The 17288-nt window shown below is 35.7% G+C and overlaps 1 protein-coding gene across 3 annotated transcripts in view; it reads left to right on the forward strand.

Moving 5' to 3' along the window:
- Positions 1 to 17288, forward strand: part of MCU (mitochondrial calcium uniporter) — a 199538-nt gene that overhangs the window by 94525 nt on the left and 87725 nt on the right. Inside the window, exon 2 of one of the 3 annotated variants that reach the window (XM_012663345.1) lies at positions 2814 to 2818. The exons of the other annotated variants lie outside the window; for them this stretch is intronic. Within the exon in view, the coding sequence (XP_012518799.1) occupies positions 2816 to 2818 (3 nt within the window). The 5' untranslated portion in view covers positions 2814 to 2815. The remainder of the gene's footprint in view (positions 1 to 2813; positions 2819 to 17288) is intronic. 3 annotated transcript variants of the gene reach the window in all.

Consider the following 17288-nt stretch of genomic DNA (forward strand, 5'->3'; position numbering starts at 1 on the left):
CAAATCTATGTGGGAATGATCTTCCCCATGATTAGCTCCAAATGTTGGGGTGGGAGGGATGTTGTTTGTTTTTTTCTTCTTTTTTAAAAATTCTTTTGTCCTCGGCTCTTTAGTTTCAAAAGCAGGTTCAGGAAAAGCTTATCGGGAAGTCTAGAGCCATAGGCATTGTAGAAATTACCAGCCCCCAAAAGTCAATATCCAATTACTGTATGTTTTTGGCTCTTCCACATAATTAACCCTGCTGTTTGATTCAAGGGAAGCCAGGGGAAGACCAGGCACTGCTGGATGGCGTATCTCCTTGCTTAACCCTTTATGTTTTGCTGCAAAATTGAATAGCCTGTTTACCTGTATCTATAAGAGCCCAGCATTTTCCAAGATTTCCTTCTACTCCCTCTTGAGAACCAATGTAGAGTATGCCTAATTGAGAGAGAGAGAAAGAGATTACTTTGAATTTGACTAAAAGGGAAGTACAAAGGCTCTTGGTGATTTTGCTTTTTTTTTTTTTAGATTCTATAAAATTAATGTCATGTTTGGAAAATGTTGCTCTGTTTTCTTAATAGATCTCTTGGAAGTATGGCTCTTACGCAGATAGTAATTGTGATTTTTAAAGCTAATATAAATGTGATTTATTTTTTACTTAAAATCAAACCACCTATATCTATGCATAATTTTCCTGAACATTTTGTCAAAGGCAAGTACAATTTTTAATTTGCTACATTTAGTTGTAAGAGAGGTTAAAGAGTAGATTTAGGTAAACTTGCTTGCCTACTGGCATATCTGCAACTGCAAAGTAGTTGTCTGCAGGGATTAGATCTCTGGATGTCCTTGTCTGTCAGGAAAAGCCTTCTGTATATCCAGGAGCTCTCATAAATGTTAATGTGGCACTGTACAGGGAGGCAAGGGAGCAATCTCGTGATTTTCAGTGCACGATGCTGGGGAAAGCCTCTCCCTTGGTATGCGTGGGCGTGTGGGTGAGGGCTGGCTGTGCGGGTGAGGCTGGCTGTGCACTCTGTCTCTCTGGCTGAAGTATGCTTCAGAGCAGCTTTGCCTTTTCAGGCTTGGGTGTGGGGAATCCCTCCTACTCAGAGAATTTTGGGAAATTCCTAAATGCTGATGTGTTTTCAGCTCTAAAATGATAATGCCCTTGTTGGAGTGAGGAGCAAAAAGCACATAGACAATGATTTTAAAACGCTAATCAACCAATTCCTAGTATGTGTGTCTTTTACTTGATAGAGCTGTTCAAGCAGAATTTTGCTGTTGTCAATGGAGTTGGGATTCCATGTAGTACAGGGGTTGCTCTTCTCCTTTACCCAGGACTCCTCCTGCCTCTAGGTATTTAGCATGCAGATGTAGTTTCATGATCCAGCAGGAGACTCTCCCCAATTTCCACATATATTATTACACAGTCAGCAAAGCAAATGGTAGTGGTGGCTGCTCCAAAAAACCCGGCGGTGCTGCTGCCAGCAGTTTTCTAATAACCTTGGTGTCTCTGCAGCAAGGTTAGTGGTTGTGTTTCCTGAAGCTACAACTTTCTTTCTTCTCTCTCTCTGCCTCTATCAGTCTCCCCATCTTACCTTCTCCCCTCTTGCTGCCTCCTGCTGCTTAGGTTAATAAACTTGCCTATGGTATGCAGAGAGACTAGTCAGACATGCCTCTTTAAAACACATTTTAGATTTTTTTTTAAATGTGCATGATAGAAGTATATCCCAATGTTCAAAAATATCCTGTGACTGTCACAGTTAGTGGGAGATTAAGGAAACAGAATATAAAATAGCCAAATATATTCTAGGGAGTTATGCTTGTTGAGTAGGCATTTATCTGAAAGATTGAAATGAGCTTCTTTTGTGTGTTGGCATATAATCCAGAATTGCAAGTTTATTCACTTTTAGTGTTCATGTAAAATTCTGCTACTGGCTCATTTCATGGATATAAAGGTTTACTTTATCTCTGACTTGTATCTGTAGAAGACCTTTACTAGGATAGCAACATTCACATTGGTTTTATTTGTAAGAAAAATGTTGTTGTGTATGTATAGCCACTTATTTTAATTTAGTGTCAGTTGTCAATGTAATAGTAAAAATGAAGAGAATCCTTTTAGAAAGGAGATTTTTTATATTATAGAAATCAAAGGAGTGTTGTTCAGCAATTCTTAATTAATAGGTGTTTACTGAATGTATACTATGGGAATGTATTGAGCATGTTAGAGATTCTAAAGAAGAATACCACATCCTTTCCTATGAGAAGTTTGAGGAGATGAAAGTTATCCGTGGAACAGTAAGTGAACAAGACTGTATGAAATAAGGTATTATGCTGTGCAGTAGTAAAATTTCAGGAATAGGATGATATAATGGACTGATTTGCCACAGAGATCATTTCATTAGATGTAAGACTGGTGTTCAGCGATGTCACCCAGTTTAGTTAATGTAGTTCTGTCTAGCTGTTTGTGGAATTCTGGCTAGTTTTTGGATTTTTTTTGGTTTTTTTTGAGACAGAGTCTCCCTCTCTTGCCTGGGGCGAGTGCCGTGGCGTCAGCCTAGCTCACAGCAACCTCAAACTCCTGGGCTCAAGCGATCCTCCTGCCTCAGCCTCCCAGGTAGCTGGGACTGAAGGCACCCGCCACCATGCCCGGCTAATTTTTTTTCTATTTTTAGTTGTTTGGCCAATTTCTTTCTATTTTTAGTGGAGACAGGGTCTCGCTCTTGCTCAGGCTGGTCTCGAACTGCTGAGCTCAAACAATCCGTTCGCCTCGGCCTCCCAGAGTGCTAGGATTACAGGCGTGAGCCACTGCGCCCGGCCAGTTTTTGTTTTTTTAGATATGGTTCTATCCTATCTTGTTTGGTATTTGAACACATCAACATAGAGTGAAAAGTCACTGTTTTTGTGGCCTAAAAATGAGTCACATAGTAGAAAGAGATGAGTTTAGAATCAGATATGTGTGATTTCAAATGCTGGCTGTGCTAATTCTTAGCTCTGCCCTCTCTGAGCTCAGTTTTCTCATTAGAAGAATGAGGATAATAGTTACTAATTCACAGATTTGTTGGGATTAAATTATTTTGAAGCACAAAAACATTGTTTCCCCAGTTTTCTTACTAAATCCAGTCGTCTAGGAAACATGCCCTGATTGGTAGAATATATGAGTTTGAAGTTTTAGGTATTTCCCACAGCACCTGTTCCTGTGCAAATCACCAGATTTGTGCTTTCCTACTCTGTTATAAATCTTTACATCACAAATGTCAAGTAGCAAAATAGCAAAAAATATTTATATATGGGGAGATAGGGATTTTTCAAGGACTATATTTTAATCTCAAACTTAAAAGGATAAACTCCTATCAGTTTAATAATGTAACATAAAATTATTTTCATATTAAGCTAAACAAAGCATAATTTGAAAGACAGATCTGCTGCCTTTGTACCTTATAACATTTCCTTCTGAATCCAGCTAAGGGCTTATATCTGAAAAGCCTTCTGTGGCCACTCCAGCCCACAAAATCTTTCCTCATTGAAAATTTGATTTCTTTTGCTTATATAAATTTCACTGGGTTTACCTTTTATTGGCATTTAAACATTGTTATGAAACAATGTGTTTTCATTTTTATGGGTTGTATCATGCCTTGCTAATTATTATTGTAACCTCTTAGTTATCATGGACTTTGTCTTAGAATTCTTTATTTTCCTGACAATACCTCACTGGTGCTCTGTACATAGTAAGTGCTGAGTTTATACCTATACTTGAGGAAAATGATAACAATTGTCAGGAAACAAGAACAGATTCTATTCTGTATTCCAGTCTGTGGGGGAGGTTCTGGCTTATTCATTCAATAGGTATCCAGCCCTTACCCAAACAAATAGTTGTTGACTTTGAGTATATGACTCAAGTTGGTTAAATAACTCAGTGACTGCTTACCAGTGTAGCAGTGAAATGATGGGATTATAGTGCAAACACATAGGTAGACTGGTATAAATGGTTGTATATAAAAACTAATGATGAGTGAAGTTCATCTAGTGCATTCTATTCGGAAATTTTATACCATATCCATAATGCTAAGAGATACGTAGAGAAGAATGTCTTTTAAAAATCATTTTGTATTTTGTGTTGTCACCTAGAAGCACATCATGAGTAGGTGACTCATGACAGAGTACTTGCTTGCTAGTCTATAATATCTCCTATTTTAAAAGATACTGCAGTGGAGCAGGTGGTTTGTTGGAATAAACCTCACATTTTCTAAGTAAGGACTGAAGAGAGTAAGGGCTGGATATGTCTGAACCCCTTCCTCTGACAACAGTCTAGAATGGAGTGTGATGTCTTGGAGCCAGTTTTGCAGTTTTCTTGAATCTCTTATGTCTTGTTATCTTTTTCCCTAAGTGAAAAAATAAGACTATATTTAGTTCCTGTAACTTGATCGTTTGTGCTTTCTAAAATGATTATTATGCCTACTCCTTGAAGCTTGTTAGGTGTAGGTTTGGGGCATTAGATGAGTAAAAAGTAGAGGACAGGCTTGAAACTTCTCACCATTTTCTTGGGTGACTTGACCAGCTCTGACAATGGGGTTGAAAGGCCAGAGACTTTAGAAACATCTAAGGCTGCAGTCCCCAACCCCTGGCTGTGGACAGGTACTCGTCCATGGCCTGTTAGTAACTGGACCAGGCCTGTTAGTAACTGGACCACACAGCAGGAGGTGAGTAGCAGCAGGTGAGCCAGTGAAGTGTCATCTGTATTTACAGCCACTCCCCAACTCTCGCATTACCACATTAGCACCGCCTCCTGTCAGATCAGCTGCAGCATTAGATTCTCATAGGAGCACAGGTCCTACTGTAAACTATGTGTGCAGGGGATCTAGGTTGCACGCTCTTTATGAGAATCTAATGCCCGATGATCTGAGGTGGAGCTGAGGCAGTGCTGCTAGTGCTGGGGAGCGGCTGCAAATACGGATTATCATTAGCAAAGAGGTTTGACTGCACAATAAATCATCCCCAAACCATCCCTCCCACACCCCACCCTGGTCCATGGAAAAATTGTCTTCCATGAAACCAGTCCCTGATGCCAAAAAGGTTGGGGACCGCTGATCTAAGGTACTTAAGAATATAATCTTAGCACAAGAGGTACTAAGATGTTTTAGATCTAAATTATATAATTCAAGTTTTCTTATTGCTAGCATGTCTACCAGTTAATATCTAAAAGAGCCAAATGGCTTGAATTTGAGTGGTTGCCATTACATATTAGCTATAATACAGCATTCCCAAAATGTCTGTTGTTTCTGTGGTATGTTTAGATACATTAACGTTAGGTTCATGTCAAGTAAGTACAGGAACTTATAAGAATTTATAATACTAACTTTATATCATTTTATAGTCTAATAATCGTCTTGTTTTGAGCTCTAATTTTGTTTTGGGGGGAACTGCTCTATTTTCATACTATATCCAGATTAAGTAAGATTAAACTGTATTTGACATACAGTTTGCTCTTCTGCTCACCTCAAATGTAAGATTGTGAGGTTTATCTCCAGGATTCCTAGTTTACTCTATTTCCATTAATCCCTGTTAAGACTCGTTCCCTCATTTTTCTCCATCAAATTTCTCTAACATGTAAGATTGGTGAAGTTTATCTCCAGGATTCCTAGTATACCCTTTTATTACCTTTAAACCCTGTTAGGACTTCTTCCCTCATTATTCTCCCAAGAGAATTTTGCACCCAAGAAAAAGACTATCAGTATCTTAATCTTCGTAACTTTCTTGGGATTCTGAAATTAGATTCATATTTCCAGTCATGGCACAAAAGTAGTTATCCTCTTTTAAAGACATTTGAGACTTCACCAAGCCACTTAAATCACACATACAATATGGAGCAGTGGAAAAGAAATGAGAAAACCACTTAGCATAATTAGAGATCTTCACAGGATGTTAGTTCCTCTTATTACTACATAGCCCACCAGCCATTTCCGGTTACACAGTTCTGATGTATTAATATTTCTGGCTTTGGTTCTGATTTGGACAGTGGCTTGATTCATCAGACTTTATTGGAACCTGTTCTATACCATGCACATCATAGACCATGTAAACTGTAGATGTACACATTACAGTTTTGAATTCTGTGGGTCTTTCTTAATCCTACAGCATTGCATTCCCAACACCAGCATTTTGGTCTAGGCCTAGTATCTGTTTTTCATGTTGCAAAGTTCAGCAAAGGAGATGAGGGAAAAGACAGTCCCTGAACTTGTATCCCTTGAACGTTGGCTTTTTCCGTAGAAACAGGAGGGAAATAATTTTTAGGAAATTACAGTGCCTCCTGTCTTCCTTCTTCCACCCCACTTAGAGGAGGGGGGAGAAGCTACATGGGGTGTTGTGTGTGTTCTGTACCTCTCAGAAGCCTAAACAAACATGTAAAAATTGTTAATGGAATGAGATCCAAGATGAATCAAATGCACTCCTCTTAGAAATTGTGGTATTAAAAAGAAGACTTTGCAAGATAATGCTGATGTGTTTTATTTTTGAATTCCATTATTTTGCAGATGAATAGAGATGAAGGTTTAAAAAGGTATAGAGTTGAAATATTAAATTCCTATTAAATTGAATCTCTGCTTGATGAAATAACCATGGTTATTCCTGGGATTCCCTGGTATTTATTTATTTATAGATTTGTATCTAGGGAAGTCTGAGGCTACATAATAAAAGCTGCTAGGCATGCTGTATGCTATTAAACTCAGAAAACTTTGATTGCATAAGTATTTTTGTGAATAACAGCACTTCAGTTGAAATGCTCTCAAATCCTAGGGTCTCAAATCCTGTATATATTTTAAATTATAATAGTACTTTTCATTTTGATTATAGAGAAATAAGAAAAAAGAAATATATTGTGGTCTGACAAAGATCAGATATTTTAGAGACATTTCAAAATCTTGAAAGACTTGGTATATGATTAGTGGATACTCTTCAGAGTGATTGATCTCCCCAGAAGGAATAGTTCATATGATATATTCTTGATAGTCTTAGAAGTTGGGCAAGGGGTGGCAAGAGTATATTAAAATTTAAAGTGAATTGATCTTCTCTTTGAGAGCTAAGACGAGGTGGCACATTTTGCCTTTGTTGTCCTGCCTTGTTCTGAACAGTGTCAAGTTAGTGATGGGTCTCATATCATTTTAGATCCTTTAAATTATGAAATGCCTTAATGTCTTAAAATCAAATGTAAGTCTAAAGCTCAGCTGCTGGCTGGAGGTCTCTTATTGTAGTTAAAAAGTTGCGCAAAATGGACAAGATAGAATCTTAACTTAGCCGTGTATAGACTACAAACCATAATCGTTAGTATTCATTATTTCACTTCTTTCTGATTTTTTACTCTCTACACAACATCCCTGTCTATACTCCATCCAGGGAAGAGTGTCACTGGTTTTTATGCTGGTGCTTGGATGAATTCTTTTTAGAGAATGTTTCTCTTTTTAAAAGCAATGCTTAAAAGGATATGCCTTTCTCTCTCTCTTTCTTTGAAGTTTCATCCTAATTACATTGCCTATTTAGATATAGGGAAAGTTATTTTTATTTTTATTTTTTTGATCATCAGGAAGCCTGTCAGCCCAATGTGCTTTCCCATAGTTATTGAAATGCCACAATCACCAGGTGCAACAAATCTGAATAATTTAAACTGTTTGAGTGCAGGTATACTGTTGTAAAATTATCTCTGCACCTTTATATAAGAATATGAAATTGCATATATTTATTTTAATTTTTTCCTTCTGAACATGTTTTATGTAGAAAATTGTTTCTAAATGCAGAAAGCTAATAAACATTTTAAATGATTCTATCCAGAAGAGATTGCTACCTCAGTTCCCTTTATCAAAAGAAGCCATATGTGTAATAATTAAAGAGTGGGGCCTTTCAAATCAAGTTTGAATCTGGCTCTGCCACCTTCTAGCTGTTTGACCTTGACTTAGGTCCCTCATTATCTCCATGTAAATATGACAATAATCATAATACTTCCTCAGGAGTTTTTCTTGTAGATTAAATGACATCAGTGCACATAAGGTGTAGTGTACTATATGGCTAGTGCCCGAAAGATGTTAGAGTTAATGATGATTATGCCATTTTTCAAGGCTTACTGCAATAATATAGCTAGGACCTAGAAATAAGCATTGTCATAAAGGTGAGACAGAGCCTGCCTCAGAGAAAATAAAACAATAGATGGGAAACTGATGTTGAATGCTTAAAAAGAGAGAGCAACCAACAAAAGGAAGAGATGGAGGAACCATTAAAACATATTTGTAGAAGTTCAGTAGTCTGGGACCGATTAATATATAGGCAAACAGTCCTAAATACCATTGTGACCATGAGGGTTTAACTTATTAAAGCAGGGATATACTGGGTTCTGGTTATCTATTGCTTTGTAAGAAATCAAAATTAGTGACTTAAAACAACAACAATCATTTTATCATTGTCTCTCATAGTGTTGTGGATTGATTGGGCCCAGCAAAGTGGTTCTTGCTTGGGGTACCTCATGTGCTTGCAATCAGATGATGGCTGGGACTTCCTCACACATGTCTGGCTGAGGCTGACTATTAGCTGGAATCTCAGTTTGGGCTATAGGCTGAAATGTTATCTACATGTAGTCTCGCTATGTGACTTAGATTTCCTAACTGCATGGTGGCTGGGTTTCAAAAGTGAACATCCCAAAAGAACCAAGTGGAAACTGTGTTGCCTTTTATGACCTAGCCTCAGAAGTTATATATCACCAATTCTCTCATATTCATAGGCCTACTCAGATTCAAGGAATCATAGACCCACTCCTTGATGGAGGAATATCAGCTTCATCATATTGTGAGAAGAGCATGTGGGATGGAAATATACTGTGATGGCCATCTTTAGAAAACAAAATCTGCCCTCTGGCCATGAGAATTCACATCCCTTACATAGGCAAATTACACTAACCCCCATCTACGAATACTCCCAATTCTCATTCCATTACAGTATCAACTCTTAAGTCCAGGGTCTTATCTAAATCAGTCCATGTGTGGATGCAAGTCCTTGACCAGCTCCTTGAGAGCAATTCTTCTTGATTTGAAGACCTGTTACTAAAGGGATAAATTATGTGCCCCTCATACAACATACAGTGGTGAAACAGACATATGATAACCACTGTAGACCTTCTCATTCAAAAAGAGGGAAAACAAGAGATTCATAGCAGTAACTGAATAATAGCAGTTCTGGAATCCAGCTGGTCACATGTTGCCAGTTCTTTGATTAGGGCTCAGTCTTTCTGTCTGTGGGGCTGTTTGCCAGGGTTCTTGGCTTTGCCCCTTTGGGCTCTTCATTCTGCTGAGTCATCCTTTCTTTTGCATAAAAGTAGCCTGATTTTTGTAGCTGAGTAGTTTTCTTGGCCTATTCTATTTCTTTCTTTCTTTTCTTTCTTTCTTTTCTTTCTTTTCTTTCTTTCTTTTCTTTTCTTTCTTTTCCTTTGCCTGTCCCCAGGAATTGGCCTATTTGTCTGTACAAGTTTGGGAGGTCTAAAAACCTCCCTTCATTTTGTTCTGTTTCTGTCTTTTTCAGTCCAAGCTGATACAATTTCTTTTAAACTTTTGTGGGGTTCACGCCCGTAATTCTAGCACTTTGAGAGGCTGAGGCTGGAGGATCACTTGAGGCCAGGTGTTTGAGACCAGCCTGAACAGCATAGTAAGACCCCATCTCTATAAAAAAAAATAGAGAAATTAGCCAGATGTGGTGGCGCACACCTGTAGTCCCAGCTACTCTGGAGGCTGGAACAGGAGGATCACTTGAGCCCAGAAGCTTGAGACTGCAGTGAGCTATGATGATGCCGCCGCACTCTAGCCCAGGCAACACTCTTGTGGGTTTCTTATGAACCAATTTATAAATTCACTTCATTAGGCAAATCCACACCCAAAAATCTCTTAAAGATAATTGTTCTATACCTTGAGCTCCCTGTGACACTGCTGTGGGGCAACACCCTTAAGATTCTTAGAAATCTGTGTAATGGAGAGTTTCTGTAAGGCATGCCCTTAAGATCTTTTGATAGGCTTTTTTTTTTTTCTGTTTGAAAGGGTCTATAAAGCATCACTGTAAATCTTTTGGAGATCTTAATAAAAGACCTTAAAAGTTCATTCTGGATTTGATATTTGCCCAGAGCACATTTCTTCATTTGAGAATAGTTTGCCTTCTGGAGTGACTAGTAATGAAAAAATGTTTTTATTTTTCAAATCCGGAAAATCATCAGTTATTTATATTTCCTTTAAATTTACCTTGAAAAGATGACAGGTTTTTTGTTCTAATAGCATATCTCTTCCACTTGTTTTTACTATAGGCAGCTAGAAGCAGACAAGCAGCACCTAAGCCAGACTATTGAGTTCACTAGGTATATTTCCTGTTTTCTGCATTACTATAGGTGACAATATTGCCGAACTTTCTACCACTCTAGTTTCCAATACAGTTTTCCTCATTTTCCCGTAAGCCCTCATCAATACCTTCCTCAGGCCCACCCTATCTCCACCTACCACTCCATTTCAGAGTCAATTCCACATATTTTAGAGTTCTGATATAGCAGCACCCCACTTCCAGGAATATTGATTGTGGATTATCAAAAAGTTGCTTCACATTCAGTATACTTTAAGAAAAACGAATAAATTTTAGAAAATTTTCCAGTAAAATTGCTAAAAATTGAAAATATAGGGACTAAGGCTGTGGGGCCCCCTGAAAATTCACTGCATAGTAACTCACAATAAGGTAGACTAACAAGAGAAAGGGATTACAAAGTTATTTATCATGCACATGGGGAGAATTACAGAGTGATTGCCAAATCTCCCAGTGGGATCCAGAGGATCTCTAGAGGTTACAGAAAGTATGAGGGCTTAGATCCTGGTAAAACAGGTTATAGAAGGGGTAATAAATGATTACCAGAGAGAATGACTAGATGGGAACAGAATTTAACTTGTAAATAGTTTTCTTGGAATTTAAAGATCTTTGGAGATAGTCCAAGTAAAGGGGTCTGCTCAGATATGGTTACAATTTTGATCTTCTTTCCCATAATGTATGATGAGATAACAGAGGAATAAGGACAACTGTTCTCCTTGATGGGTCTGTCCTGTCTTTATGTAGTTTGGGGAAAAGTCTCTTCGAAAGCCTGCTGATCTCTAAGGGTTTTAATTCAAAGTACTCGTTACACCAAGGAGCCATATTTTGGGGTGAAATTCCCTGTGCTCCTTCAAAAATGTGGGTGTGTGTGATACTGTGATTATATTTTTAAAAATAATCTTTTAGAGGTATCGAAATATTGGTGTATAGCATGATATAATTTCTGGGACTTGCGTCAGAACAATATATTAGTGGGAGAAATGGGGTGTGAGTACAGATGAAATTACATCAACTGTAAGTTGGTAATTGTTGAATCTGTGTTATGGGTACCTGAGGGTTTTATTATACAGTATATTTATATATATTTAAAATTTTCCACAATAAAAATTTAAAAATACTTTGGTAGTTCTTCAGAGGAAAGAAAGTTAAAACTTAAAAAAATGTTGTGTTTAAAAGGGTAGGCTTTAGTTTCGTGGAAGACTGAGCTATGTGGAACACTCAGTTTTCTGACAGCATCAAGCAAGTAAGACATCATGGTATTTTTAGTCATCTGTAGTTGTGCACTGAAACTGTTGTTGCCTCTCTTTTTTTTTTTTTTAACTTATGCTTACTTTGTTTACCCACAAGAGCTACCTCATGGTCTACTTTACTGGATCTCACCTAGCATCATTACAAAAAAAGTTACTATACTAGGTGAATTTCAAACTATTCTCCTAAGGTACCCTAACTAATGAGAATGAGAAGTATACCTCTCAGGATCCTCGGCAAGTGTGAAATTTCTTTGAAATCCCAGGTTTTACATATGAAGCTTGCATACCTTTTAATTCTATTATATAGTTAGTATATTTCTTTATTATAATATTAAAATGCATTCTACCTAACTCCAAGAAAAATACACTTCATTTGACTGGCTTTAAAAAAAAAAAAAAGAAAAGAAAAATACACTCCAGGGATTTGTGCCAAATTTCCCCTAAAACACCACGTATTACCTGACACATTGTTACATACATATTCATTCCTCAGTTTGATCACAGCTCCTGATGACTAGAAATGCTGGCTTCTGATGAGGTACCTATGAAGGGGTGTCCATTTCTTAACACAAATGAACAATTTAGTAAAAAATGCCACTCTGTCACCATTAGAGCTCATTGATCCACCAAGAGTTTGTCACAGAACACTGGGAAAGTCAGGTCCATACTCCCAGAATCATTGCCCCAAACTACGTATAGTACTTTAATATTTCTCAGTTAAAAACCTTTAAAACAACAATGAAAGAAACATCGGATCTTATCTCATAGAAGGCCAAAGTTTTAACAAGGAAATTTAAACAATCCTATATCCTCTTTGACCAAGAACCATTTAAGAGTTTTTAAAAATTTGCAGGTGGAATGACTTTTTTTTTCTGATTTTGATAAAAATTTCTAGTTTTATTGCAATATGATTAGAGAATGTTTTCTTTACTTTTGCTATTTCTTGGGATTTATTGATGTTTCTTTTGTGACTTAATATGGTAATTTTGCATAAATGTTCCATGGACATTTAGTAAGATTTTTGGTTTTTGTTTTTTAAATTTCAGGGTATAGATTATACCTACACACCCATAATATTCTAGGTTATCAACTAGATTAAGTAGCCTCTTCCTTATTATTTTTGTCTACATGAACTGTAATGGTCTAAGAAGTGAGTCTCCTGTTACTAGTATGTTTCTGTGTGTTTCATCTTGCTGTTATGATAACACAGCTTTGCTATTTGGTGTATCGATATTCATAATTGTTATATCTTAGTTGTGAATCATACTTCTCAGGTTGTTGCCTTAGATATCTCCTTAATTGCTGTATGACCTTGTATGTTATCTAACCTCTAGGAGCTTCAGTTTGACAATAAAACAGTACTAATACATACTTTAATATATCGAGGTTTAAATTTTAAAAATTGTTATTATGCCCTAATTACAAAAGTAATACATACTCAATGGTGTATACATTTTGGATAATACACAAATGCATAAAGGAAAAAACGATGCCTATAATACACAGAAAGGAAAAGAAGACTAGCCACAATGTCCACAATGCTGAAAGTGGGGAAAAGTACTTAGAGTGGCATTTTTTTTTTTTTTACTAAACTAAATGTATAAGGAGGCAAAATACCCATAATCCCAATACCTAAAAATAATCACTAAATTTTTATGCATCCTCTCAGGATTTTTTCCAGGTACATTTATTATTTTTTATTTTTTTATTTTAAAAAAATCTTTTCTTACTAGAGTAATATCTGATATTTGTAAGTCAGTACAGAGTATTACAGGGTAAAAAGTGAAAGTCCTCTCACCTTAGGGATAATACCATTAATAGTTTATAGATTCTTCTAGATTTTTCTCTATGCATACATGTGGATATAATTTAAGCTCAAATATGGGATCACACTATATATTTTAACATGAATATAAAATGAAACTATATTTAACTTTATAAGCTAATTTTTATACCTGAGATCTCCATGATAGCTTTTCATCAATGGTATATGTGGATTAACCTCATTCTTTTTAACAGATATGTAGTATTTCATTATATTCATATATCATAATTTATTTAGATTGTTTCCAGATACTCGCTATAATTAACATTGTTACGGTGAATATTCATTCATTCAGTAAATATTTAACAAGTGCCCACCGTGTGCCAAGTACTGTTTTTGGTGTTGAAAACAGTGTGGTAAACAAAACTAAGTCCCAGCCTTCATGAAGCTGTTTTAAAGTAAGTACTCATATCTTTGTATACTTGTGATAATTTCAGTACAGAACTTTTTTTTTTAAGTGACAAGGTCTCACTGTGTTGCCCATGCTGGACTCTGAATTTGTGGACTCAAGTCATCTTCCCACCTCAGCCCCCTGAGTAGCTGGCATTATAGGCCTGTACCACCACACCTGGTTTAGAATGTTTTTGAAAGCAGAATTGTTAGGGCTAAGGGCTCACATTAGGTACTGCTAAATCTCTTTAATCTCTTCTAATCTGACAGAAAAAAACTCAAAATACCAAACTCATCTCATTGTTTTTAATAATTGTCATTATTGAGATTGAATGTTTTTTCAGGTTATTGGCCATTTGTATTTCCTCTTTTATGAATCACTTATTCATATCTTAAGGATTATAAATAATATGTTTAAGTGTATAATACGTTGCTTTTGAAACATGTTAAACTTCTAACATTTGGTTAGATGATTATTATTTATGATTTTTTATAATCAATCTGACAAATACAGGTTGAACATTCCTAATCCAAAAATACAAAATCTGAAATACTCCTAAATCCAAAACTTTTTGGGTCCTGACATGACAACACAAGTGGAAAATTTCACACCTGACTTCACATGACATGTCACAGTCAAAACGCAGGCATACAAGACACAGTTTATTCAGTGCCCCCGAGGGTAAAAAGACCTTCCTAGCTCCTTTTAGTTGCAATATATCTTTTTCAAGCACTGCATCATGATGATGCCAAACAAACGCACATCATCCACATGGTTGGCTGAGATAGTGAAACCTTTGCTTTCTGATGTTTCAGTGTACACAAACTTTGTTTCATACACACAATTATTTAAAATATTGTATAATATTACCTGCAGGCTATGCATATAAGATCTATATGAAACATAAATGAATTTTGTGTTTAGACTTCAGTCCCATCCCTGAGATATCTCATTATATAAATGCAAATATTACCAAATTTAAAAATCTGAAATTTGAAATACTTCTGGTCACAAGCATTTCAGAAAAGGGATACTCAACCCATATTGCAAAAAAGATATAAAAGCTTCTTGTTCATGTATTGGCAAGTCAAGATGTATTTAATAAATGATTCAATGAGTCCATGTATCTTCAAAAAACCATGTATAAAACTCACAGCTTCTGAATTTCTCTTTTCATTTAAAAGGCTGAGAATCACTAGTAACAAAAGCAAACATCCTCTGACAGAGTACGGAATGAAAGAGAAAGTTGTACTTTCCTAAAGAAATCTTTGAATTGAATTGTTTTTCAATGATCTTTTTTTAACCTTGGCAGCATGCATGTTTTTTTAAAAAAATTGACATATTAATATATGACAAAATACACAATCTTAGGTGTTGGATTATTTTTAAAGTAGTCTCACTGAAAGGAGAAACCAAAAAATTTAGTTCTGGGTCACTCATAAATATTTTTTAAAGGAAAACTCAAACAGGGTTGATTTATATTTCAATTAAGTACTAAATTATTTTTAAATGAAAACAAGGTTAACAAAATTTCTTTGTCTTGTTTATTCTTTATCCCTACTCTATACTCTGTTGAGTCAAAAGACTCACTGAAAATGATGAAGTAACTGAAGCACTGATAGATAATTGCTTCAAAGGAGGCAGGGAATATCCTCAGGATACACTGAGAGCCTACCTCTAAAGCCCCATTTGCTTCCTGAGAAAGTACAAGTTAAACCTAGAAGGCCATCAGGAAATGCCTTATGGCCTTTGGGATAGATTGGGCCAGCCTCTCAACTTTGGAAGTTTCCATTTTTGAATTGAATACTTGATATCACACTTCCTCAAAGGTCACTTAAGTAACTGAAAGGAAATCTCACATCAATGTGGAAAACATGCTTAATGAAGAGTTACCTAGGATCAGGAAACAGGATATTCTTATTATTTTCTACTTTTAGAATAAAGTAGCAATTTTCAAGAAAACAAACTGGCAAAGAATTACCAAAGATAATCTAAGAAACTCTGGGCAGGGCTTCTAAATGATGTCTTAAAAGTCCTTCAGTGAAACTGGTAAGGACCAGAACAAGGACAACAAACTTATAATTTCATCAGAAACTGAGTGAAAGAAAATTTATGGTAAAGGTAAATACTTAACTGCTCTAGGCTGTTGGATTGCCACAGATCTCTAAGCCCGCCCCGCTCATGTATATTCAATGTGTATATATCTTCAAAATATTCAACCTTTGCTTTTAAAAGCAAACAGAAGATTGATTCCTTTGCATAATCCTTGAGGCTTCACTTTCTGTTTTGTGTTTTATGCCTTTATTTGAACATTAAAATGATATTTGTTTATATATTTCCCCCTTATTCTATAAATGCCTATAAAAAGTGATCTGGTAAATCTGTTAATCCTTTACAAAAACATCACTACTCAAACTTACTTTGAAATATTTATAACTGCTCAGTAGTTTTGTTGAGTAGCATTTTACTATAGCTTAATGAATAGTGATTTCATTTCCTATACAACCATGGAATTGTGTACCAAAAGAACTGCATCTTATTTCATTTATATTATTCATGACTCATTGTTTCTGTATTTCACTTATAATAGAATTAAGACTCTTTTCCCTATTCTCCTTTGTGGATTTTATTGTAAGAGAAGATAGGCTTAAAATGGAATAATTTTCAAGACTGGGTTTTTCCAATGGTTAATCCATTTTGACTTATATTATTGTAGAGAAGAACATAGCTCATAGAGTAGATAGATTGGAGGAAAACAGGAAAACTGTTTGTTTTAGAAAACATTTCTTTACGAAATCAGCAGCGGTTCTCCTCTAATTTTTCCTTCATCTAGTTGGCTCTCATTTTCCCCTGCCTTCTGCTTCTCTGTTGTCATAAAGATTCAGTGAGCCTAAAGAAGCTGCAGAACTTTCATTTTAAAATGCAGTAATGGAAAGAAATGACAAATATTTGCCACAAAGAAAAAATTTAAGCTCATGTTTAATTTGTTCCTCAATAGCATCCCCTGCTATTGATTTATTTATGCAAACTGAAGTCTGAGAAAAATGGCCTGTGTTTGAAGCCTTTTCATTTTCTATCCACCAATTTTTTTGTAGTAAGTGACTTTAAACTTCCATTTTATATTATTCTTAATATTTTATTATGAAAATTAAAAACCTTTATGAAAGAAGAATAGTTTAATAAATCCCATGTACCTAGTACCTAATTTTATCAGTTACCAACACATGGCCAATTTTATTTCATTTTTATCGCCACCCATTTCTCTGCACATATACATGCAAATACTACATTGTTTTATGCAAATCATTTATCATATTGTTTTTCATAAATGCTTCAGTATATTTCTCTGACTTGTAAGTATAGATATAACACCATCATCAAATCTCAAAGTATTAATATTTTTAATATCATCAAATATCCAGTAATTGCTTAAATTTTCCTGGTTGTCCCATAAATGTTTTATAGTTAGTTCATT

The sequence above is a fragment of the Propithecus coquereli genome, unplaced genomic scaffold (genome assembly GCF_000956105.1).
Source record: "Propithecus coquereli isolate 6110/MARCELLA unplaced genomic scaffold, Pcoq_1.0 Scaffold80, whole genome shotgun sequence".
Lineage (NCBI taxonomy): Eukaryota > Metazoa > Chordata > Mammalia > Primates > Indriidae > Propithecus > Propithecus coquereli.